Here is a 24,342-nt window from a genome sequence, read left to right as displayed (position 1 = left end):
GGATCAATTTAGTTATCAACTTATTAGTGATCACTGATCGCTGCACTGACCTGAGGAGCATTCCATGCACTTACCCATTTCAATTTGTTTCTTAACTAGCGAGGTCCATCATTGATTTTTAACTTATGATGCAAATCATCACCATTCTTCAATGGAATAAATAGCTCAACATCAATAGGATATTGTGTTTTAATGACAATCCGAAACGTCAAGAAGTGAATTACTAGGAAATTCTGTCAAGTAAACTCATGGTGTCATTTTTTTCCTTGATTTGTCAAAGTAAATTCATGAAGTCATATGCAGCCTATAAAGAGAGAACATAAAGAGAAGTGTACTGTGCATAAAAATGGGTAAACCAAACAAACTTATGTTTCTCCTCTTTGTTATCATAGGTTCAGTTGTTACAGGTAAAAATTCGAACAGAAATATCTCCGTAGGAGTTATACTCGATTTGGACACCCTTCTGGGCAAAATGGCTCGAACAAGCATTGAGATGGCTGTGGAAGATTTCTACACTGTACATTCGAATTATAGTAACAGACTTGTGCTTGATATCAGAGATTCCCACCAAGACAATGTCAAGGCTACATTAGCAGGTGACTGATCAAATTATTAAACTGTAGTAATGTATTTATTGATTGTGCAAAGTACTGATCAACTTTTATTTCAATGTCAAGTATTCATAGTTAAAAATATAGTCATCAAACAATTAATTGCCAACACGAAATTGTATTATTTATGGTCTTCGGGTTTGTAATTCACTTGAACCAAATCCCACTGTAAATTTTTTATTCTTTCTAGATTAACAAACCTACAGTAGATATCTTTTCTTCTATTTTTTTTACCCCCTTCCCCTTAAATTCCGGTCTAAAAGCTTCAATCTTCTTGCAGCACTAAACTTACTACAAAATAACAAGACTGAAGTCATCATTGGACCTCAGAAGTCCTCACAAGCTGTCATTGTCTCTGAATTCGGTAACACAAGCCGGGTGCCCGTAATTTCATTCTCAGCTACTAGCCCCACTCTTACCTCCATCAATTTGCCCTACTTTATCAGAACAACCATAAATGATGCCGCTCAGGTAAAAACCATTACCTCTCTCATCAAAGCCTATGGATGGCGAGAGGTCGTTCCAATCTATGAAGATACTGAATTTGGACGGGGCATTCTCCCCTTCCTTGCTGATGCCCTTGAAGAGATCAATGTGCGAATCCTGTACCGGAGCTTAATATCAAAGTTGTCAACTGATGACCAAATCAAGCTAAAACTCTACAAATTACAGACAATGCAAACAAGGGTTTTTATTGTACACATGTCATCTTCCTTGGGTTCTAACCTTATTTTGAAGGCCAAAGAAGCAGGTATGATGAGTGAAGGTTATGTATGGATTATGACAGATAGAGTGACAAACATGATTGATTCCTTAAATGAAAGTGTTACCATTGCAATGAAGGGGGCTCTAGGTGTACGGCTATATGTACCCAAGACTGACAAGTTGAATAACTTCACAACCAGATGGAGAAGGAGATTCCAAGTAGACAATCCCCAAGAAACGTCTAATGACCCTAGCATCTATGCATTATGGGCTTATGATACCATCTTTGCACTAGCAATGGCCATAGAAGAAGTACGGGTACAAAACACCAAAATGCTGCCTGTCTTTCCCAATGGACCACTACTTCTTGAGGCCATCGTCAATGTCAAGTTTCGAGGATTGAGTGGCAACTTTGAATTAATAAATGGACAGTTGCGGTATTCCTCGTTTGAAATAATTAACATTGTTGGAAGGGGGATAAGAGAAATTGGATATTGGAGTGAAGAACAAGGATTATCAAGGGATGCAGATGAAAGCAAGAAGAAGGGATATTATTCAACATTACCAGGAGATTTAAATCCTGTCATTTGGCCAGGGGAAACAATTGTTGTGCCCAAGGGTTGGGAAATCCCAGTCAGTGGGAGAAAATTACGTGTTGGATTAACTGTCAGTACACGTCTTGAGTACATGAAGGTGGAGATAGACCCTCATACAAATGCAACAAAAGCAAGCGGGTACTCGATTGATGTGTTTGAAGCTGCTGTGAAGCGATTGCCTTATGCAGTCCCATTCGAATATGAACATTTCGGAGGGATGCTTGGGGACTCAGTCACCTACAACGATTTGGTCTATCAAGTTTATCTTGGGGTACGCATCTCCTTTTGAAATATAGCTAAATCTTTTTTCTTTTTTTCTTTTTTTTGTCACAAACAATATGATTAGTAATCTAGCAACAACTGCTATTAATTTCATTAAATATGGTTGAGGTTTGTATAACTAATTTATTTTGCTTCTCTCGAGTTCAGTTTTTATTCCTTGGATAACAATACATCTATTCAATTTATTTTTTTGAGAGAGAAAGATGGAAATCCTACTTTAAATTCCATTATATATGACTTCTGTTGTGTCGAACTTTTGAAATGAATTTTTTTTCTTGATACGTCTATTTTAAAAGTTAAATTTGTTCTTGATACTGTTAAGATTCTCCTCTACTGTATTTTGAGTCTCCTATCATGCATATTATTATTTGAGGTACTAATTTTTAAATAACTGCTGGTAATTATAAACAACACAGCAATTTTTCTGAGAGATTAGAAGTCAAGCCATTATCTTTAAGATAAAAAATTGTACTAATTAGGCCATCCAAATTCTTTTTGAGATAAAGATTTTTTTTTTAAAACCTTGGCAGTGGATTCCAAATATAATTTTTTTTTGAGATAAAGATTGGAGTAATTTTCCACCTCTAAATATCCAGAAGAACCTCCTATTTGAATTTCAATCCTGTCACCATAATTAAGCAACCAATTTTAATCAAGCAATGGGGTGTGTGTGTGTGTGTGTGTGTGTGTGTGTCATTCATTATTTTAGGACTTAGTTATATGCTTGCATAAAAAAATAGCATCTATTTTTTACTTTTCCCACTTCTTTTGATCTATGATCGATCAATACTTGACAAACCCAAATATGAATAAAGAGCTTTGTCTTGCAGAAATATGACATAGTTATAGGGGACATCACAATAAGGCACAACCGTACACTCTATGCTGACTTCTCGATGCCATACACTGACTCAGGAGTAGCAATGATTGTGCCAGTCAAGCAAGCTGAAAATAAAAACACATTTATATTCTTGCAGCCATTATCTCTTGATCTATGGCTGGGGAGCTTGGCATATCTCATCTACACTGGCATCACCATATTGATATTGGAGCCAAATATCAGGGCCCCCCTCAAGAGATCTATATCAAGGCATGTCGGAACTATAGTGCAATTATCCTTGTTCGCATATCGTAAGTTCTCTTATCAGAAAATTGTCTAACATATATAAAGAAACTTTTTGTACACAATCGGTTATCCCAAAATTAAAATGTTAGACAAGCTAACATATTTGCAAATAAATGTAGAAGAGAAGCTAGAGAGCATCCTATCAAAGATGGTTGCTATTGTGTCCATCTTTTTCCTGCTTATATTGACGTCAAGTTACACTGCTAGTCTTTCATCGAGGTTAACGGTAAAACAGCTTCAACCAACAGTAACTGACATTTATGATCTCATTAAGAATGGTGATCATGTCGGATATAATAGAGGTTCTTTCGTGGGCGAATTACTTCAGCAGCACGGCTTTGACGGAGCAAAATTGATAGGTTACTATTGTGAGGAATATGCTGACGCACTCAACAAAGGAAGTGCACATGGAGGAGTCGCTGCCATCATCGATGAAACTCCCTACATCAACTTGTTCCTGGCCAAAAACCAGAAGTCATATACTATGGTTGGTCCGATTTACAAGACAGGAGGGTTCGGATTTGTAAGTTAACATTTATCATGTATATTCATATGCTAGGAACTAATCGCATATATATGCTCACACAAGCAAAAAGCTATCAAAAAATGACAACCTGTAGTCAAGTAAAGAAAGAGTCCTTGATATTTAATAAGCATGGCATTGTGACTCAGCATAAAAAAAATCAAGAGTCGGTATTATTCAACACCATACTCTTCAAGTACCACTAGGAAATAACTTTGATAAAATAGGAAATTTGTTCGTTCCTTATTTTATCAAAGTGAGGTTGAACCTCACCAGTTTCTATTTCAGAAACTACAAGTACCAGTCACCAGATTACAAAATCATAAGCAATATTAACCTATCTTACATGTCCATCTTTCTACTACTATATTATTACAAAATTACTGTCATAGGAACCCTAACAATTCAACTATTAAATTTTTAGCTATTTGACCCCTAGCTTCTTTAGAATTCAATCAAGCCATCTGAAGCCACATCTCCAGACCTTGTTGCCAAATCTTCCTCTATGCCCTATGTACCTATAACTGGTACCACATCCTTCACATCAAAAGGAAGTATTAGAGTAAGATTGAAGAAACGGATTGGCACCCCTGCTCCTGCACCAGAATGTAGCTAAGGATATAATCTTAATTGCTAAACTTTGGATAGATCTACAAGTAGTATTGTTAAAACATGTTCTATTTCTTTCTAAGCATATATACAACCCATAAAATTGCACCCCTTCTAACAAGGGTTTATCCTTTAATGGTATTACAGCATCTAGGAGCCAAAGATCTTGAATATAAGTAACAATTATAATGAAATCCATTATGTTTAGCTAACCATATCCAGAATTTAGTAATGAATGGGTATGATACAAACCAATGAAACTTAATTGTTTCCATTCAAGTAAGAAATTTCCTACTAGCTGTCTAACAAATTTAAGCTTATCTAACCCTTGCTCAAACTAGGTTTAACTACAATCAATATATTAGGATAAATACTTTTTAATGCACGGTCACTATGCCATCCATCCAACCAAAATTGAGTGGATTTTCCGTTGCCTATCTTATTGATACCTACATCCACTGTTGTACTATCAGCCTTAATGGCTTACCAAAAAGGTGAAAATTTACAAATATTACAACAATTGTTATATTTAACTCTAATTATATCTTTCCAAATTCCTTTAACATTGGAATCATTATATCTAATCCATCATTTTTCTAATAGTGATTTATTCATGGTATCAAAATTTAATATTCCTAATCCCCCTAGTTCCTTACAATTTCAAGCTACTTTCAAATTTAAGTTTAAAAAGGATTCCTTATTTTCTTTTTTAACTTGACTTAATGAAGGACTTCATGGGCTACAACTATATTTTATTATTTTTTATAATAAATCTACCCTTCATATATGCTATTTGTGAATGAATAATTAAGGAATCCATTGCTGTTGAAAGTCTATCAGTTAATAAGTAATAACTTTGTAATTAACATAAAACTACAATTACTCAAGCTGATTGGCTTTTAATTGGATATGGTAGAGAGAAGCTAAATTAAATTTTGCTGAATCTAAGTGATAAAAATAAAAGACATTGCAATTTTTTTGTATATCAAGATAAATTAAGATCCAAAAGGACTGATAGAACTAAAATGAAAATCCATCCAGGGCCTAGATGGATTACAAGAAAATACTACAATTTTTATTTCTTCCAAAGCGAAGGGTTATTATAAAAACAGTTGTTGTTCTAAGATAAGCTGTTGAGAAGAATCCCAAATATTAGGGTATAATCTAGTATCCCTATTAGTATTTGTTCCTACCAAAGCTTTATAAAAAGGAAGTGACATGCTTGCTTAAAAAAATTTCATCAAAAACTTTTTGTCCTTCAATGTCTAATGATAAGATTAGATTCTTCTTTTCCCTAATTGAAGCTATAGTGTGAAAAAATTTAGTATTTAAATCACCCTCTGGATACCATTTCAATTTGGCTCTATGTTGCCAATTAATCTCTTCTTCATAAAATAAGTAATACAGATTCAGCTTTCAGACAAAGTATTGAGATCACCTTTTTGTTCAAAAAAAGAAATATCAGAATTTAATTGTTGTTTGTACAATTTGTTTGTTAATAATCAATAGTAAGTATAGATACCATATTTACCTTCCCGATATATAATTGATGGACAGGCTTTCACCAAGGGTTCTCCACTGGTTGCTGACATATCAAGAGCAATCCTCAACATAACAGATGGGGATGACATAATCCAAATTGAGAAGAAATGGATAGGAGACTCAAACCGCCTGAGCAGTGCCAGACTCACTGCCAGCCTCACTGAGGAGTTAAACACACTATCCTTTGTCAGCTTCTCGGGGCTTTTTCTCATCACAGGAGTTATTTCCACAATCTGTCTACTAATATTTGCAACCATGTCATTATGTAAAAAAGGGAAAAAGAACATTAAAGTAATGAGCCTTGAAATGAGCACTGATGAGAGTGATATTGAAGCCTTACCTACTATAAACCAGGAGGAAGAACAAGTTGATGTTGTAGTCATATCACCTCCTGAAAGTAACCCTGACACTTCACCAACAAATGCCAACATGATATTATGATTTGAATTTTTAATATACTTTATTTTAGTGGGTTGTGTCAAAAGATCATAAGCAGCTATGTTAGTTAATAGAATCTTTGGGCATTTTCCTCTGTAGTTGGTGATATGATAGTTGATATGAAACGACGATAGGAGTAATCCAGTAGCTAGTTAGCTAGTATTTTCTAATGTAATAAATATGTGATCTGAATTTTTCATATGTATAATTCTCATTAGCCAGACTATTAAGACTATATCCAGTTATCTAACTTTCATTCTCTTTAAACTCAGAGAATCAAAGAAGTCATGAAGTTTACTAATCATTTGCTTTCCTCCTATAATCCCCCCTGTCATAATGAATAACTCTTAGCGTCAGTGTGCCAGGATGCAATGGCAGGATAAACATGCAAAGCACATGCCAACACCATCCAACTATGCGAAGCTGACTGTTTTTTTTTTTGAAAACTTGGTAGTAGCTACCAATGTTCGTGAGGGGGAATCGAACTCTCGACCTTTGGGTATAACAACTCTAGAACATTTTCCTAGCCAATTGTGCTACCTCCCCTTTCTCGCGAAGTTGACTGTTACTGGTCAATAAAGCATACTTGTATGGGGTCTAGTTTCTTGATTAGAGGTATAACAACATAACAAGATGCCCCATGACCAATTTGCCATTCTTCAAGTAGAAGAGAGATTACATGATAATAACTGAAATCAAGGCAGCAGCCCCTTTTGTATTGAGCCCTAACAAAATATTATTATTCTGCAATGTTTGACGATACAAATGCTAACACGCAAATGGATATAAATTGTTAGTCAAAAGTAATATTAAAGTAGATTTAGTATAATTTGCACTTAAGACCTGATAATATGTCAAACAACTGATGGAAGTACTAATAAATGAAAAAAAAAAATCAATAATTTCAATAGCCACTTTTCCCATTTACTTGTCTCTCAATGCTGAGAAACCATTCCTGGTTGGTTGATAAATCATAGCAACTTCTGTTTATTTATCAATTGTATCATTACCACTATTCCTCATATTCACACTGTGAGGTGAGCTTGTGTGCTCTGATGAACTTACGATATATCTGGGTTAGAACCACTTTTTGTAGCTTCTCAAACTTTCCTAAAGAGTAATAAAGCAGCTGGTTGTCCTGAAATAAAATTATATAAGAACTTGAAGATTGAGGTTGACATAGAACGGTTCTGAAACCCTAGCTGCACAAAGCACCAAAGCTTGTTTAATTGCACATGTGAGGGTAGGGAGGAGGCCAAATTGGGTTATTCTAAGTTTAATTGAACAGCTCAATTTTTGTTTACAGCACAATTTTGGGAACTTTTATCACCAATTTTGCATAACACCAAATTGCAATCATTTCACAAGTTCACTATATATATATACCAAATCCTACTGGAGGAACCAACTGCGCATTCTCCAAATAAAAATGTGCCACAAAGTAAAAAGCATAAGAAATTTTACATGAGAACCGAACTGTTGGTGTAGTAGTAGAACTGAACTGTTTCAATCAAGACCTTTTTGTACACCTGTTTGGATCCATCAAATTCAGTCCTTTCTTCTAATCTAAATACCAGTAAAAAAAAACTTCAAAGTACCTTCGATCTGTACTGCCTGAGCCCTAATGCAGCACACCTCTCAGCAGCCCCTTCTCCAACAAAGCCTCCAGTTCCAGAACCCAAGTCACCAATCTCCTGCATTTATTTTGTCAAAAACAAAACAAGGCAAAAAAAAAGTTACTTGGGGTTTAGGATTTATTACTGGCTGTAGTTCTCTCCCGTAGTGTAACGACCCTCAACTCGAACAAGAACAAAGAATTTGAATTAAGATAGAAAAACACGAATTGAATAGAAGAAAGGGGGTGAATTTTATTAGCTCTCAGTAAGAAATACAAGAACAACAAAGAAGAGAAAAGATGAAATTGCAAATAATTGATAGCTGATTTCATAAATTCAATCCATAGCCTAATTCTCTATTCAAAGGCAATGCGGCTGTCTTTGGAATTAATCCAATCCGTCAATTAAATCTCCCAAACTCATCTTGCCGCTTCAACTCCATGTACAGCTCTGCTGGAATGGCTGACCTGTTGGGACCCTCTGGACAGTCGTATATCTCTTCAGGGTTCATGGTCAGATGCTTAGAACTGGGCCCCGTTAGCAGTGTTTCATTTCTGTTTAATTTCCTGCCCGAACTCCTGACCCCGCTGCCCTGAGTTCTTCCTTCTTCTTCCTTTGTCTTAACTGAGTCTCCATCGAATTGGATTAGCCTCAATTCCTTGCCGGATTCTGACACGTAGTTTCCTTCTATTTGTCGTATTTAACTAGAGGAGGTTAATTACCTGATAGAGAAAGAATATTCTGTAGAGGAGAGTGCGAATCCTCTGAGATATCTCAACTTTTGCGGGACCGACGTGACCGGTGCCTATTCGGGGTTGATGTAGCGGATCTGTATTATGTGTGCTTTGAGATTCGTGCAAAACGTATTTAAACGGTTGGGAATTTTCATAAAGTCACGCAAAGTTTGAGATATCTCAGAGGATACGAATTACTCCCCTGCGCCCTGGTGACCAATTTCTTTCAGATCTCCTGTGGCGAAATCGAGACGTTGCTACTTCGAGTTGAGACTTGAGAGTTGAGAATTGGGATTATGAATTATGATGTGGAAAAAGGAGAAAGCGGTGTCGTCTAAAGATCCGTGCTATTGGGATCTGTAAGGATATGACGTGGTAGGTTTCGTGAAAATCCGTAATATGAATAAACTGCCACGTCATGATGCGCCCCTTCCATTTGATGGATGCAATCTGCACCGTTCATGGATCGACTCCAATATTCCCTTTGGTTTAAATATCAACTTTCCCTCCATCCCCAATTCCCCATTCGCTTCACTTGTCAATTATCACCCAACACCAACCAACCAAGAAACCAAAAGTAATCAAGAATGGCCCGCCTACGCAGGGGACACAGGGAGAAATCGGAGGTCCGAAGGGTGGTTCACGGGAGGGAGCTACGAATTGAGGTTCCCCAGAGGGAAGATGCTGAGCTGACCAATCGACGGTCGGTAAGCACCGGCGAGAGATCGGAGATCTGGAGGGTGGTTTGCCGGAGGGAGCCACGAATTGAGGTTCCCCAGAGGGAAAATGCTGAGCCGGCTATACGAGAGTCGGTAAGCTCTTGCGAGAGTACCACCGGCCAAAAGGGATACCCAGTCATACCTCCTTACTGTCCTGTCTGGGTGCCGGTGTGGAGGTTTAGCTATTATTATGGCGTTTGGGTTATAGTCTGGTACACGGACTACGTGTAGGTTGTTAGGTTTGGTCCTGAGTGATCGTGTAGGTTTAGCATCATGTATTTTATTTAGGTGCAGAGTATGTCTTCTGGGTAGGTAATTGTGTTGTCCGTGTCTGTTTCTTGGTTTCTAGGATGCATTGTTCAGGTTAGGGGTTTAGAGTCTCTTGTTTTAGTTATTATCTTGTTCTTGTTATTATCTTGTGTTCATAGTTTGGTTGGATTAGGTATTGGGATCTGGTTTCTTGATTTGGTTTATTGTTTTCTGATGTTGTTAGTGTAAAGGTTGTCTTCTTTTCTGGTAATAATGTAAAAATCAGTAATATTAATAAAGAATCGATCTTGTGTTGGGAGTCATTCTTAGTCTGGTTCAGATAAGTTTTTTTGTGTGTTTAGGTAATCTTAAGTGTTAACGTAATGAGCTTATCTTTTTTTCTGGTATTAATGTAAAAATCAGTGTAAACAATAAAGAATTGGAATCTTGGTGTCCGGAGTCTCTTGTTCAAGTTAGGATCTTTAGTCCATTTATAGTCTGGTTCATATTATTTATCTGGGTCTGGTTTCTTGACAGGTTTTTCTTTTTTTGTGTTTAGGTATCTTTAGTGTTAAGAGAAGTATTGCTATCTTTTTCTTTTCTCTGGTAATAATAGCTTCATGTCTTAGTGCGTTTCTGTTTTTTTTTTCCTGGTAAGAATGTAAAAGTGGGGGTAATCTGTAAAAGACAGCAAGTAATACCCATTTCAGAAAGCGCTATGATTTTTGTAGCCATACCAGTTAGTCGTAGCCATTTTTCTTTGAAAATTCAAGTATTCTGATTTCATTATAATTTAATGATTATGCTTCTGTCATATTTATGTATTAGGTGTCCCAGTGCTCGAATTCAAGCTACTGACTTTAAAAGCACATTAGGCATTTGAGAAAGGCCATGACATAATATGCGAGTGGCTGCATTTCAGGCTAAGTAATGTATGGTCTATTTCTTTGAAGAGTGATTCTTTGAGAAATCAGATGGTGAAGCAGACTTACACAAGGTATGGATGGTAGATAATGGCTGGTGCAAGACCCCGGAATCTTAAATCAATATGTAAGGGATGAATTGGCACTATATACAATTTGGAATATCTTTTCTATTTTTTTATTAGTCTCCAGGGATCAGACACTTTATTATGTCTAACTGCATGTTCTGATTTTAAAAGACTCTAATTTTTTCACTTCTTAATATTATTGGCCCAATTTAACAACTAGCCTTCTTCCTTTCACTTATTATTATGGGCTACAGTAACAACACACCTTCCCCAATTTAACAACTTGCCTTCTTTTTTTTTGTTATAAAAAACCCATACATCAATTACAATCCTCGAACAGGGAGTGAGTTCCAGAGATAAAACAAAAGTATCCCCCAGCCTACACCATTACAGCACCAGTTATATATCAGACTTTTAAGTCGAAACAGTAAGCCAGGTACACCCTGTATACAGTGAACAAAAACTTAAGGCCCTCAAACGGGTCTGTAAGTGGAAAAATGTTATCCCTATGGTAAGAATGTTTGTGTGGCATTCACTGCATGATGGTCTGACAACTTCCATGGAAATGGTAAGAAGAATCCAAACAGTAAACCCAAGATGTATCCGATGTGATCAAGAGAATGAATTTACAATGCATCTACTTTTCTTTTGCCCATTGTCACAGGTAACTTGGTATATCTCGTCACTTGCAATACGAGTACAAGCACTCCCATTATCATTCCCTGAAGCTCTGATAGCTATCATATAATGCTTGCAACCTGACCAAATACTCTATTTTTGTAATGTTCTGTGGTGTTTATGGAAGGCACGAAATGAAGAATTATTCGCTGGTAAAAAATCAACTCCTCAGATGGTGCTGGCACAGGTAAAGAAATTGGAAATAGATGTCAAGAATTAATGCTTCAATGCTGCTTTTTTTGCCATTTGGATGTGCTTTTTATTACTTGCTCTCTTTTTCTTGAGTTTGTGTATTTAGGTTATTTTAAGTGTTAATTTTAAGATTTTCTTTTTCTTTTCTTTTCTTTTTCTGGTAAGAATTTAAAATGGGTGGAAACAGTAAAGAAATTGAACCTTCATATCTTGCTGTGTTTTCTGTTGTTAATTTGTTGGATTTTAATATATTTTTCCCATTTTGTTGTTGTTTTTTATCTTGGGTGGAAATATATTTTTTTAATTTTATCTTTTGATTGAGTTATAAAGATTCTTGCTCAGAGATTTTAATTTCCCTTTACAGATAAAAATGTACAGAGGAGTTTGTAATAATGTCAAGAAATAAAGCTGCGACTTTGCTTTTATATTTGGATACGATTTTGATACTTGCTGTTTTTTCTTGATTCTGTGTTTAGGGGATAGCAAGCACTGGGGCAGTATTATTTGAGCTTTGAAATTCGAGCAGAGCGTATTTGAACTGTTGAGATTTAACAAGTAACGCAAAATATGAGACATCTAAGAGGATGTGCAAGACATCTAAGAGGATGTGCATAATTAATTTCCATTTGTAGATTTTTAGAATTTACTACTTGTACTTTCTGCTCTTATCATTTTCTAGTGTGGTTTGACTTATTATACTTGTAAATAGATAATTCAAGTTTGTTCTCTTTTACTACTTATGTTATAGCAATTTCTGATTCTATATTATGAGACATCCTTCAATCTATATTTAGTACCGAAGTTCAGCTTTTTGTGGTTATTTGTGTTTTCAACTATATAATATTAATTGTTCAATTCCTATCAAACTCAGTTTCTATAATTCTATTTTCAAACTTCCAAAAATAAAACAAAATAAAATCAGCAATGTTCCCAATCGAATTACCATTCCAAATTGGGTAATCTAATGAAGGTTAAAATGTGTTCATCAAATAGATACACAGTGCAACATTAGTCCTAAAAAATAGATATCAAATTAAAATAAGAAAGGAACAGTATGGAAATATTATTGCCCATTAAAAGAAGGAAAAACTACAATCATTTGCAACACTAAGTTAAATAATTGGCATGATCAAAATTAGTATCAAAACCACTGAAAAAAAAATCAATAACAACAATTATAAGCTAATTTACAATTCTTGCACTCCACATATAATACGTGCGTGACGGAACTCAATACCTTTCTTGAAGAAAAGGTTTATCATTTTATTAAACACTACCCAAATCAAAAGGCTGTCAGAACCAGCCTGGTGAGCAAGGCCGATAGCTCGTTCTATCTTAAGGATCTTCGCCACATTTTCCAAACCGCCATATAAACCATTGCATGACTTAATGAGATGTTTTACATCAAATACGTCATGGCCAAAATAGACAGTGATGCGGTATAGGAACTTTCGCAAATCATCCGGCAACTCTTGTCCAGACATGATCTTTATTAAAAATGCAAGATTATAGGCTCCATGAAAGGTTAACCATGTTTTATCAGACATGGAAATTAGTAACCTAGATTCCCAAAATAGCTCTGCAAAAATATCCGGGTCAACACCCTCAGTTTTATTCTTCAAAAAGTCAATTCCTTGCGATTTTAACAACTCAATTGAGCTTGAATCATGTGAATCAATCTCGGGGTCAAATCCACGAAAATTAAATTCCCAAGTCATAGAATCATCGCTATCTCTGTTGGAAAGAGTAATCCCCAGTTGTATCAATTTAAGGTTATCAACATTTGCCTTGACCTGAGAATAACGTTACTCGGGGGAGAGGTTCCTAGGGTGTGCTATGGTCTGGTGCACCAACCCAGGAAATTCGGTATCAATCGTCACATACTGATATGAGTCAGCAACCTGATTTATGATTGCAAATTCCATTACAAGATTATGCTGAAAAACAGGTCGCATCTGCGCTGCCTGACTAGACCCTACTTGGTGAAGAGCCATATGTGTTTCCTCCTTTCTCAATTCTCTCTCTCGCTCTGTTCTTCAAGCAGTCTCTCTATCTATCTCTCTCACTCTTTTCAAGTCTATCTCTCTCTCTCTTTCTATGTGTTGTGGTGATGAATTGTATTATTCCTCTTTGAGCCGTATATATAAGAGGGAAGAGGTAAAATTTTTTTAGTAATTGGAGACTACACTCTTATTTTGGCCTTCTTTTGAGATCCAATTTTAAACGAGTTACCATTTTAAAAAAACTATTTATATCCACTGTCTTCTTTAAAAATACTCGATTGAACTCTTTCTCGTTTAGGGAAGCTAATAAAAGTATAAATACTTCTTATATTTGTCATCATATATTTGTCAAAAGGTACTTGAAATATCAATTCATTGAATCTTTTACATCGAGAATAGCTGATATGCAACGCTAAATCAAGAATTAACCTATTATTTTATTTTTCAAATAAATGGATTAAATTCTTTTACAAAGGTATAAGTCAACTTTAATAAAGAGAATTAAATTATTTTATGAAGTTCAACTGTTCAAAATAATCTGAATTTTAAAAAAGTATTGACTATGCTATGTTTGAAAGTAAAATTTAATACTTTGACATTGACACTAATTTTATTATCTTAATTTAATTTTGCAAGAAGTTCGACTCTCCAACCTAATTCGATTAGTTCTTACTAATTCTTTTAATTCTGCTTATGATAAAATTAATAATAATATTTTAATAATCAATTAATGAAAAAATTTACCCATTTGATGAAATTTTTGACTATCCCTCGTTTAGACAAATAAGATGTGTTTCAATTTAAAGTTATTTCCGTGACTCCTATCTTTATCCTTTGCCTGATCGCCTGATAAAAATAAATATTTTACATAGTTATAATTTCTTTATATTTCTACTTTGGTTTTTCAACAGAAAACACATAAATTTTTCATAACAAATGTGCTGGGTAATACTAATTTTTCTTTTATAAACCATATTTAAAAAATAAAAATCCAACAAATAAACCATATTTCTTTATATTTTACATGTTGAATAAATATTATTCCTTCTTTATAAGTTCTGATTTATTCAACATGCATTGTATCAATGGGTGCATCTGTATTGTATATATGCTATTGCTATATGTTTGAGCTGTCAATTTAAATATGACACATGACATTACTATTTTGATATTGTTTATTTATATATTTTTATTATTTTTTGAATGTCTTCTTACTTTTTATTTCTTTTTTAGAGTAGGGGTGGCAACGAACCGAACCGAAACAAACTTACCTTAGGTTTGAGTTTGGTTTGAATTAATTTCGAACCAAACCTGGTTTGATTCATTTCGAACCGAACCCATGTTGAATCGAATTAATTGCGAACTACACATTTTTCGAATCGAACCCGAATCGAATCACGAACTAAATTATTTTTTAGCAGTTCTAGTTATACCGGTAGTTTATACATTAATTTTTTCTCGCGGGACAATTCACATGGCTTCCTTTTACCGGTATGAACTATGAAATGAGTGTTTTTAAGTTGAAAAATTGTTCATGAAAAAATACATCAGAGACGGCTTTCCTGGTATGAACTATGAGAGACGACCGAAGAGAGAGAAGAGACAGTCATCTAGGCCGGAGAGAGGAGTGACAGCCGGTGAGCGTCGGCTAGATTTTAGAGCTAGAGGGAGAGTGGGTTAGGGAGAGGTGGAGAGAGAACTAGGTTATTGAGATTTGAGAGTGAGGGAGTGTCGGCTAAGTTTAATTATGACTCTCTATCTTGGATTTTAATTTCATCATGTAAATAGACGGCCGATGTTATTATGAGCAGATTCGAATCATAAAAATAATTGAACCCATTTCGATCGAACCAGGCTAGGTTTGGGTTTGGCTTGAATTAATTCCGAACCAAACCTGGTTTGGTTCGTTTCAATTCGAACCAATTTTGAATCGAATTAAACTCGAATCAAACCCGAATCAAATCACGAACATCGAATTTTTTTGCCAACCCTATTTTAGAGTCAGGTGGAACGAAAACCTAGGTTCACAAATTTATGAACCTGATCCCAATTTGTTGATAACTTGATAATTTTAGTAATATTTTTATTTTAGAAAAAAACTATTATAGATAGATTGTGCACTTTATAATTAATACATTATTTTATGCAACTTAAATATTAATTAATATTTTACTAAAAAAATCGCCCAATATAATATTTGTAAATTTTAAAAAGTTAATGGACACTAAAACAATATTTGGCTGGAATATTATTTCTAAATACAAAATTTGTGTAAAGAAGGAATAATATTCCAGCTAAATATTTAAAAGACATTCAAAAAGTAATACTTGGGATCGAGATGCAGATGTGTCATATTCAGAAGACATTCAAAAACTTATAAAAATATACAATTAAAAATTTATAAACAATATCAAAATATTATGTCATGTGTCATATTTAAATTGAACACATTAATACAATATATGTTGGGACCGAGATGGGTGGGAATTCGTATCATATCTCATATGTTGGGACCGTTGAAATATGTTTTGCACGAATCTCAAAGCTCTAATAATGCTGGACCCCTGCGTTACCCCGAATAGGCACCGGAGACGTCGGTCACGCAAAATATGATCTCAGAGGATACGCTAAAAACACATGGATCGAAGAGTCTATTCGGCACAGAAAGAAAAATTAATTTTCTGTAGCGGGTGTCTCATCTAAAATTTGTGATCAAATACTGTGTCGAAATGCCTATTCGGTTTAGCAGAAAAAAAATCTCAGAGGATACACACTCTCACTGGGAGGAGTCACGCTGATTTTATATTTAGCAAGTTTGCTTAATAAGAAATGATTTCTTAAAGCCACGCTGGCTAAATGATTGGTTGATATTCTTTCTTTCCGCTCCTCTCTCTTTACAGAAACGCGCTCTCTTAAAAAAAACGAAGCCGTTTTCATTCGATTTTTCTCACATTTCGCTCAGATTTCTTCATTTTTCACTGTTTCTAATTGCTCTGATTTAATTCTCCCTTTTTTTTTATCTTCATTTAGACCTCCCTCTTGCTCAAGACCTTTTACCCTAGCGATTAACGCTGTCTCCCTCTTTGGATTTTTTTGTGTGTGCATATCAATCGGTGAGATACATAGTATGAAATAAAACCTTTTTAATTCTCATATACGCTGAAATTCTGATAGAATTCTGACATAAGAGAAGAGGCATTCAAGCTAGAAAAAATACACATAATTGCTGTTACTTGCAAACTGGAAGGCACCATGGTACCGCTTTTACGAATTACTGGTACTGAATGGGCAAAACCTATTGAATTTTATAAATAAATTTAATTATTTCTGGTAATTTTTTTAATTTTTTCCAGTTGTAACTTTTTAAAGAAGCTAAATTGATTAACCTTATTGTAGTATTATTGTTGTTCTGTTGATTTTCAAAACTAGTGTGTGGGAGCCCCAACAATCTGTCAAATTTCAGATTTCTCAATTTATACGTCCAGCCCAGCCCAGAATGATGGATCACAGGATGAGTGAGAAATTTAGGAAACTCAAATATTATGCTGATCGAAAGAAGAGGAGAAAGCAAGAACAAGAGCGAGAGAAGATCAGTGAAACAATCGAAAGAAGAGGAGAGAGCAAGAGCAAAGCGTAGCGAGCAAGAGTGAGAGCAGAGCGAGAGAAGAGGACAGAGCAGGGGCGACAGACAGAAAAGCGTCTCTCCAAATTGAAATACGGAGGAAGGAGCCGTTTTTTAATTTTTCGCTGACGTAGCGTTAATAGCAATTTATAATTAATTGCTGGGATGGAGTGATTTAGAAATTATGGACCCTTTAAATTGCTAAACTTAGTGACGTGGCTGTTTAGCAATTAATTTTAATTGCTCCAATGGAGATGCTCTAATACGAATAAACTGTCAATTTTCTCTGGGATTTATTGTGACCAATATTATGTAATTTTATGTAACTCGAGTTATAAATGAGCGAGTTGGGGCCAACTCAGCTCATTTATTAAACGAGTTGGCCAACTCGAATTGTAAATGAGCCGAGTTAAACGAGCTGTAAATGAGCGAGTTACGAACGAGTTACGAGTTCGAGATTTTTTGCCCAGCCTGACCCTGGGTGACCAATTTCCTTCAGGTCTCCTGTGGCGAAATCGAGACGTTGCTACTTCGAGTTGAGAATTGGGATTATGAATTATGATGTGGAAAAAGGAGAAAGCGGTGTCATCTAAAGATCCGTGCGATTGGGATCTGTAAAGATATGACGTGGCAGATTTCGTCAAAATCCGTAATATGAATAAACTGCCACGTCATGATGCGCCCCTCTCATTTGATGGATGAAATCTGCACCGTTCATGGATCGACTCCAATATTCCCTCTGGTTTAAATGTTCACTTTCCCTCCTGCGCCCCATTCGCTTCACCAATTTTCTCCCAACACCAACCAAGAAACCAAAAGTAATCAAGAATGGCCCGCCTACGCAGGGGACACAGGGAGAAATCGGAGGCCAGAAGGGTGGTTCACGGGAGGGAGCTACGAATTGAGATTCCCCAGAGGGAAGATGCCGAGCCGACCAATCGACGGTCGGTATGCACCGGTGAGAGATCCGAGATCCGAAGGGTGGTTCGCCGGAGGGAGCCACGAATTGAGGTTCCCCGGAGGGAAAATGCTGAACCGGCTATACGAGAGTCGGTAAGCTCTTGCGAGAGTACCACCGGCCAAAAGGGGTACCCAGTCATACCTCCTTACTGTCCTGTCTGGGTGCCGGTGTGGAGGTTTAGCTATTATTATGGCGTTTGGGTTATAGTCTGGTACACGGACTACGTGTAGGTTGTTAGGTTTGGTCCTGAGTGATCGTGTAGGTTTAGTGTCATGTATTTTATTTAGGTGCAGAGTATGTCTTCTGGGTAGGTAATTGTGTTGTCCGTGTCTGTTTCTTGGTTTCTAGGATTCATTGTTCAGGTTAGGGGTTTAGAGTCTCTTATTTTATTAGTTATTATCAGGCTTCTAAATAGCTAGCTATAGCGGCGCTATAGCTACGCTATAGCTTTTCCGGACCATAAACGCTAAGCTATAAGATAAAATTGCGCTAACTCAGCTACGACCGCTATAGCTATAATAGCTGACCGCTATTACCGCTATATGAGACCCGCTATAGCTACCGCTATGCTACATGTTTTTTTTTTTTGCAATTTATATGGACTTCTGTACTTCTATTCTTATTTCTAATGCTACATGGTCTTCTACAATAAGTATACTAAACCAAACTATATGCTTCTATTTTTATTTGTGATTTATTCTATCATTCTATATCGAGAAATATTCAAATACTAATTATTCATTTTGATTACTCTTTTTATAGTATTCGTTTGTAAAATTATTATCGTTCGTTTCAATTGAAAACTGATTTTGATTATTATTATAATTATAAAATGTTTAAATATGTATATTGACTTCATTTACCTTATAAAATTAATTGATCTTTATCTATTATAATATGTAATACCATGAAGTATAAACTATTAAATAATGTTACTTTTTAGATTTTTTTCATTCTTATTTGCGTAATTGATAAAAAGTATAGACTTAGATTAGTTGTCATTTAGTTGTTACATCAATTCTCTAATATTGATTATGTTGATAATTAGTAGAAATATAAAATATAAAGTTTGAAAAGGGAAAATCGCTATGTGTGATAGCTTCCGCTATAGCTACGCTATTCGCAATAGCTTTTTTTTTTGGTCTCCCCGCTATGCCGCTATAATCGCTATTTAGAACCTTGGTTATTATCTTGTTCTTGTTATTATCTTGTGTTCATAGTTTGGTTGGATTAGGTATTGGGATCTGGTTTATTGTGCGTTTAGGTTTCTGATGTTGTTAGTGTAAAGGTCTTTGTTTTCTTTTCTGGTAATATTGTAAAACTCAGTAATATTAATAAATAATCGATCTTGTGTTGGGAGTCTGTTGATCCAGTTCGCATCTTCAGTTCATTCTTAGTCTGGTTCAGATAAGTTTTTTTTGTGTGTTTTGGTTATCTTAAACGTTAATGTAAATATTTTCTTGATTTGGTTTATTGTGCGTTTAGGTTTCTGATGTTGTTAATGTAAAGGTCTTTGTCTTCTTTTCTGGTAATAATGTAAAACTCAGTAATATTAATAAAGAATCGATCTTGTGTTGGGAGTCTATTGATCCAGTTCGCATAGTCTGGTTTAGATGAGGTTTTTTGTGTGTTTAGGTTTTTTTTTTTTTTTTAAGGTCAGTGAGCATTAGCATTTGTTTGTTTAGTTTATCTTAAGCGTTAATGAAAATATTTTATCTTTTGTTCTAGTTATTATCTTATTCCTGTTATTATCTTGTGTTCATAGTTTGGTTGGATTAGTTACTGGGATCTGGTTTCTTGATTTGGTTTATTGTGCATTTAGGTTATCTGATGGTGTTAATGTAAAGGTTTTTGTCTTCTTTTCTGGTAACAATTTAAAAATCAGTAATATTAATAAATAATCGATCTTGTGTACATGTTGGGAGTCTATTAATCCAGTTCGCATCTTCAGTTCATTCATAGTCTGGTTCAGGTAAGGTTTTCTGTGTGTTTAGGTTATCTTAAACATTAATGTAAATATTTTATCTAATTTATTTATGGTAATAATGTAAAAATTAGTGAAATTAATAAAGAATTGGGATCTTGTGTTCAAAGTGTGTTGATCTGTTGGGATCTTGAGTTCATTCATAGTCTGGTTCGGATTATTTATCCCGGTTGGGTTTCTTGACAGGTTTTTTTTTGTGTTTAGGTTACAAAACTCTGACATTTTTCCTAAGAAACTCTTGGTACTGTAAAACACCAACAAAATACCACTGGTACCCAGCTGGTACCAAACAAACATAGACTGAAACAGTACTTTCAGCTTATTAATTACAACCAAACAGTAAAATCAACAAAACTGAATCTCTTAAAAAACTAAGAGAAGTTGGTTATTTGTTCTGCATCAATTTGTTTAGACAGCAATTATTGGTCTAATTAATATTGATAAATTAGTTACCAAACAACAAAACCATATGCAATATAAATCAAACAACTAGGCTTAAAATAGATACAAGAAAGTCTGCATAAATTAAATAAAGGGTGATTGACTTGAAATTTTGATATATGGCTGTATATAATGCTTTTGATGTCAGGTTATTAGTTGCATCGTATACTTCAGCTTAGATATTCTTTTCCTTGGCCACAAGTATAACACCAATTATTGTAAGTTATTTTCTGGGGTTTAATACTATGGTGTAAAATTATATAGGTACTTTTGGTTGGGCATGACTGGGGAGCAAGTATGGCATGGTATGTGTGCTTGTTTCGCCCCGACAAGGTGAAGGCATTGGTAAATTTTGAGTGTGCCTTTTACACCACTCAATCCAGCCAGAAAATCTATCAAGCATCTAAGGTCTACTTATGGTGATGCAACTAAATTAATCGAATTCAGGTAAAAATATTTTTAGAAAAATTATCTGTTAGAAATAATGGTATTTTCCAATAGTATCCTTTACGGAACTTTTTTTTAAATAAAGGAAAATTACCACAAGTTATTTAACATTGGAATTAAAAGCTTGAGGCTCATTCCCAATATGATGAAATTATATGTATCAGTTGTAGTCATTTCTGCATCATGATTTTCTGGCACATAACTGACCAGAATCAAAAGAAAAGAAGAACCCTTCAGTGATGATACATAGCCTCACTTCTGCTTACTGGTATATATAAACATATTGTAACCCATGGTTTAATTATTTTGAAGGGGCAAATAGCAAACAAATTTATTCCGTTTGTAACTCATACTCAAATTCATGCAGGAGCCTGAAGCGATAGAGGCCGAGTTTCCCCGTCTTGGGACAGAGTTGGTGTTGAAAAAAATTCTCACATATCGGAATCCAGCTCCAATTTTCATCCCAAAGGATCATGGATGGGGGTCCCCAGATGAGCAGATTCCTCTGCCTTCTTGTCTTTCTGAAGATGATATCAAATATTACGTTAACAAGTTTGAGAAAACAGGATTTACTGGAGCGTTGAACTACTATCGAGCCTTAGATATGTATGGTTTATTTCCTTATTAATTAGTTAATTTTTGACTTTTGCTATTTGTTTCATTGATAGATGTTATGGATTTGTGAACTTATAATTTTTTTTTTAGGGTATGTGTGAACTGATTTGAGAGCTGCTAACTAGCATGGTACCAGATACCAAGCTATAATGTAAAGTTACTACATATGTTTGTTTATTAAATCTAATGGTGACTAAAGAGCTGCCCAATTCATGCCCAAGCTGCCCGATTTCAATCGTAGAAAGTCAAACCTAATCTGAACTGAGCTGTACCAATAGTAAGAATTGCAGCTATCTAGTTACAACTGGAAAGGAAACCCAATTTAGCCTACCAATCAATTATCATATAAATTCAACAGATACTCGTCTGGTTTAATTGTTGTCATAGTGTCACAAAGATTTTATTAATATGCTGAAAGTTGAATACATATTGCAGAACCTGGGAGCTTACGGCTCCATGCATGGACGGGCGCACAAATAAAGGTCCCAACCAAGTTCATTGTAGGGGATCTTGATCTTACCTACATTGCGCCGGGTATAAAGGACTTCATACACAAAGGGGGGATGAAGAAACTTGTACCAATGCTCGATGAGGTGGTGGTGGGGAAGGGTGCCGGGCACTTCATCAACAAGGAAAAGCCGAGTGAGATAACCGAGCATATACACAGCTTCTTCAGTAAATTTTAGTCTATTACCGAAATATGTTTGGTTAATATTATTATGTGTGATGTTTGTACTTTTTTTTTTTTGGAGGAAATGTGATGTTTGTACTTGTGTTCAAGCGAGATGAACATGCTTTAATGCTATTAATATTATGGGCCCAAATATTGAACGATAAAACTATTCCTTTCACTTATTATTATGGGCTTATTATTGGGCCTCATTTATTTTGTTTTAAAAAAAACAAATGAGGCCTAACCAAGAGGGCATTCTTTTTTGTTCTTCATTTATATTTTTGAAGAAGAAAACAGGCAAGGTGTAAATGGTCGGATACAGATAGGATAATGGTTTTATTGTATCCGTATCCGTTATAATTTTTTGAATACGGATATGGATATGGATTGGGTATTAAACGTTATGAATACGGACCGGATATCGGACAAATACGGATATTATTCATAATTAGCTTGTTGGTTACAAAATATATATTATATTATTAAAATATTAGTCACTAATTATGTAATAGTGTTATATTGTTCATCAAAATATATATATGTATACAATTTAATAAATTATTGGTACAATATGCAATTTAATAAATCAATTTTGGAACATATAGCATATTTGTTGTGGTTTAAAAGTGTAAACGGCCGGATACGGATAGTTAAAAGTCTTATCGTATCCTTATCCGTTATAATTTTTTGGATATGAATATGGATAGTCTCGGATACAGATATGGATCAGATAATTTAAGTAATTTTCCAGATTCAGATCTGGACAAAATCGAATAATAATATCTGATCCGTTTACACCCCTAAAAACATTTTTTTTCTTTTCTTTTTATCCTCTGTATAAGACCCCAAGGGAGTGCTGCAGTAACAAGATTCTTACACTTATTAATATATGGGCTACTAATTGAGCGTCATTTATTTTATTTTAAAAACAAATGAGGCCTAACCAAAACGGGATTCTTTTATTATATTTATTTATTTTGGCATTTCTATTTGTAGAAGATTAAAACAGAAGTTATTTTAATTTAATTTTTATCTGCTGTATAAGACCAAAAGGGAAGTGCTACAGTAACTAGATCATTTGGTCCAAAACTTGCCTTTTTGAAGGAGAGGGAATGGGACCGTGACAAGTCCGCCTGGTCTAATTGTTTGGGTTTGCTTGGAAACACATCAAACAACACTTTGGGAATGCATTCTATCTATTAAAATTAATTATCCTCATTATTCCATCACATCATAACCAAGTGTCGCTTTTTTAATATTTGCATTTTGTAGTCTCTTGGCCCCTCCCTGTCTTGCGTGTCAAATCCTGGAGACCCGGACACGTACCAAGTACACACACGCTCGCTCTGAATGCATTCTCTTCCTGACACCTGCTTTCATTTCAACACGTTGTAACCAAGAAATATAGGAGAAATAAAAACATCGTAGGTGCTACTGTGCTAGCTTGACATGTACCTGGAATTTATTTTAGAAACCATAAAAAAATAGAATTTATTAAACTCATTTGATTGGTTCGTTTTTACAAAAATCATAAGAATGGAAATAGTATTTCGGTTCGAACACATTTTTTATTTTTCTGTACAAAATTGTCATTTCGGCCCATGGTAGTTTTACAAGTTTTCAGCTCACGATCATACAATTTTCTCCAAAATATGTGAAACTACTTCGGACCGAATTGGCAATTCGGTACGTAAAAAAAAAGTTCATTCGGACTGAAATAACATTTCGGTTCTTATGATTTTTGTAAAAACGAAACCAATCAAGTTGATTTAGTAAATTCTTTTTTTTCTATTTATGGTTTATAAAAAAAATCATGTTCCTGCTATTAATTCTATGTAAAAATAAATTTAAAGATGGCTTGTAAGAATAATATTTGTTAAAGATAATATAAACATTAATTGTGCATTTATCATTTCACCTTGTTTGTATCTAACAAAAAAAAAAACATTTCAAATTTTCAAATAATGTATCTACTGTGGATTCCG

At 34.8% G+C, this 24,342-nt stretch overlaps 2 protein-coding genes and 2 pseudogenes across 5 annotated transcripts; 2 read left to right on the top strand and 2 right to left on the bottom strand.

Annotated features, from left to right (window-relative positions):
- The first annotated feature begins 314 nt into the window (after nt 1–314).
- On the top strand, nt 315–3,928 carry LOC144544244 (glutamate receptor 2.7-like). The gene is made up of 4 exons (XM_078292688.1): nt 315–596; nt 892–2,183; nt 3,025–3,325; nt 3,440–3,928. Exons 1-4 carry the CDS (start codon nt 347–349, stop codon nt 3,850–3,852), a joined length of 2,256 nt encoding a protein of 751 aa, XP_078148814.1. The 5' UTR covers nt 315–346; the 3' UTR covers nt 3,853–3,928.
- Nucleotides 3,929–3,937: 9 nt separating this feature from the next.
- On the bottom strand, nt 3,938–8,541 carry LOC144544246 (uncharacterized). Of its 4 annotated transcripts, none has more exons than XR_013508184.1 (4): nt 8,031–8,541; nt 6,335–7,570; nt 5,984–6,234; nt 3,938–4,439 (listed from the first exon to the last, which is right to left on the bottom strand). XR_013508184.1 is itself a non-coding variant. In XM_078292693.1 (4 exons), exons 1-4 carry the CDS (start codon nt 8,130–8,132, stop codon nt 4,354–4,356), a joined length of 681 nt encoding a protein of 226 aa, XP_078148819.1. In that variant the 5' UTR covers nt 8,133–8,540; the 3' UTR covers nt 3,938–4,353. The 4 variants fall into 4 exon arrangements, 2 of the variants coding, with proteins under 2 accessions (XP_078148819.1, XP_078148820.1); XR_013508185.1 differs by having other exon boundaries at nt 5,984–6,231; XM_078292693.1 differs by having other exon boundaries at nt 5,984–6,403; nt 7,498–7,570; nt 8,031–8,540.
- A 4,257-nt stretch (nt 8,542–12,798) lies between these two features.
- Nucleotides 12,799–13,605, bottom strand: LOC144544126 (putative CCR4-associated factor 1 homolog 11 pseudogene; annotated as a pseudogene).
- Nucleotides 13,606–18,064: 4,459 nt separating this feature from the next.
- Nucleotides 18,065–22,425, top strand: LOC144544125 (epoxide hydrolase 2-like; annotated as a pseudogene).
- Nucleotides 22,426–24,342: the final 1,917 nt, after the last annotated feature.

This window comes from Carex rostrata, chromosome 26 (genome assembly GCF_964058835.1).
Source record: "Carex rostrata chromosome 26, lpCarRost1.2, whole genome shotgun sequence".
In the NCBI taxonomy this organism is placed as follows: Eukaryota; Viridiplantae; Streptophyta; class Magnoliopsida; order Poales; family Cyperaceae; genus Carex; species Carex rostrata.
This window is presented reverse-complemented; position numbering and strand designations above follow the sequence as displayed.

What these genes read in the sequence shown, in the direction of transcription:
- LOC144544244 (XM_078292688.1), top strand. Translation starts at nt 347, where the DNA reads ATGGGTAAACCAAACAAACTTATGTTTCTCCTCTTTGTTATCATAGGT. An exon ending in TGTCAAGGCTACATTAGCAG is followed by an intron (nt 597 to 891) that starts GTGACTGATCAA and finishes ATCTTCTTGCAG; the next exon opens with CACTAAACTTACTACAAAAT. An exon ending in TCTATCAAGTTTATCTTGGG is followed by an intron (nt 2,184 to 3,024) that starts GTACGCATCTCC and finishes TTTGTCTTGCAG; the next exon opens with AAATATGACATAGTTATAGG.
- LOC144544246 (XM_078292693.1), bottom strand. Translation starts at nt 8,132, where the DNA reads ATGCAGGAGATTGGTGACTTGGGTTCTGGAACTGGAGGCTTTGTTGGA. An exon ending in TCAGGCAGTACAGATCGAAG is followed by an intron (nt 7,571 to 8,030) that starts GTACTTTGAAGT and finishes ATTTTATTTCAG; the next exon opens with GACAACCAGCTGCTTTATTA. An exon ending in GGTTCTAACCCAGATATATC is followed by an intron (nt 6,404 to 7,497) that starts GTAAGTTCATCA and finishes TTGTTGGTGAAG; the next exon opens with TGTCAGGGTTACTTTCAGGA.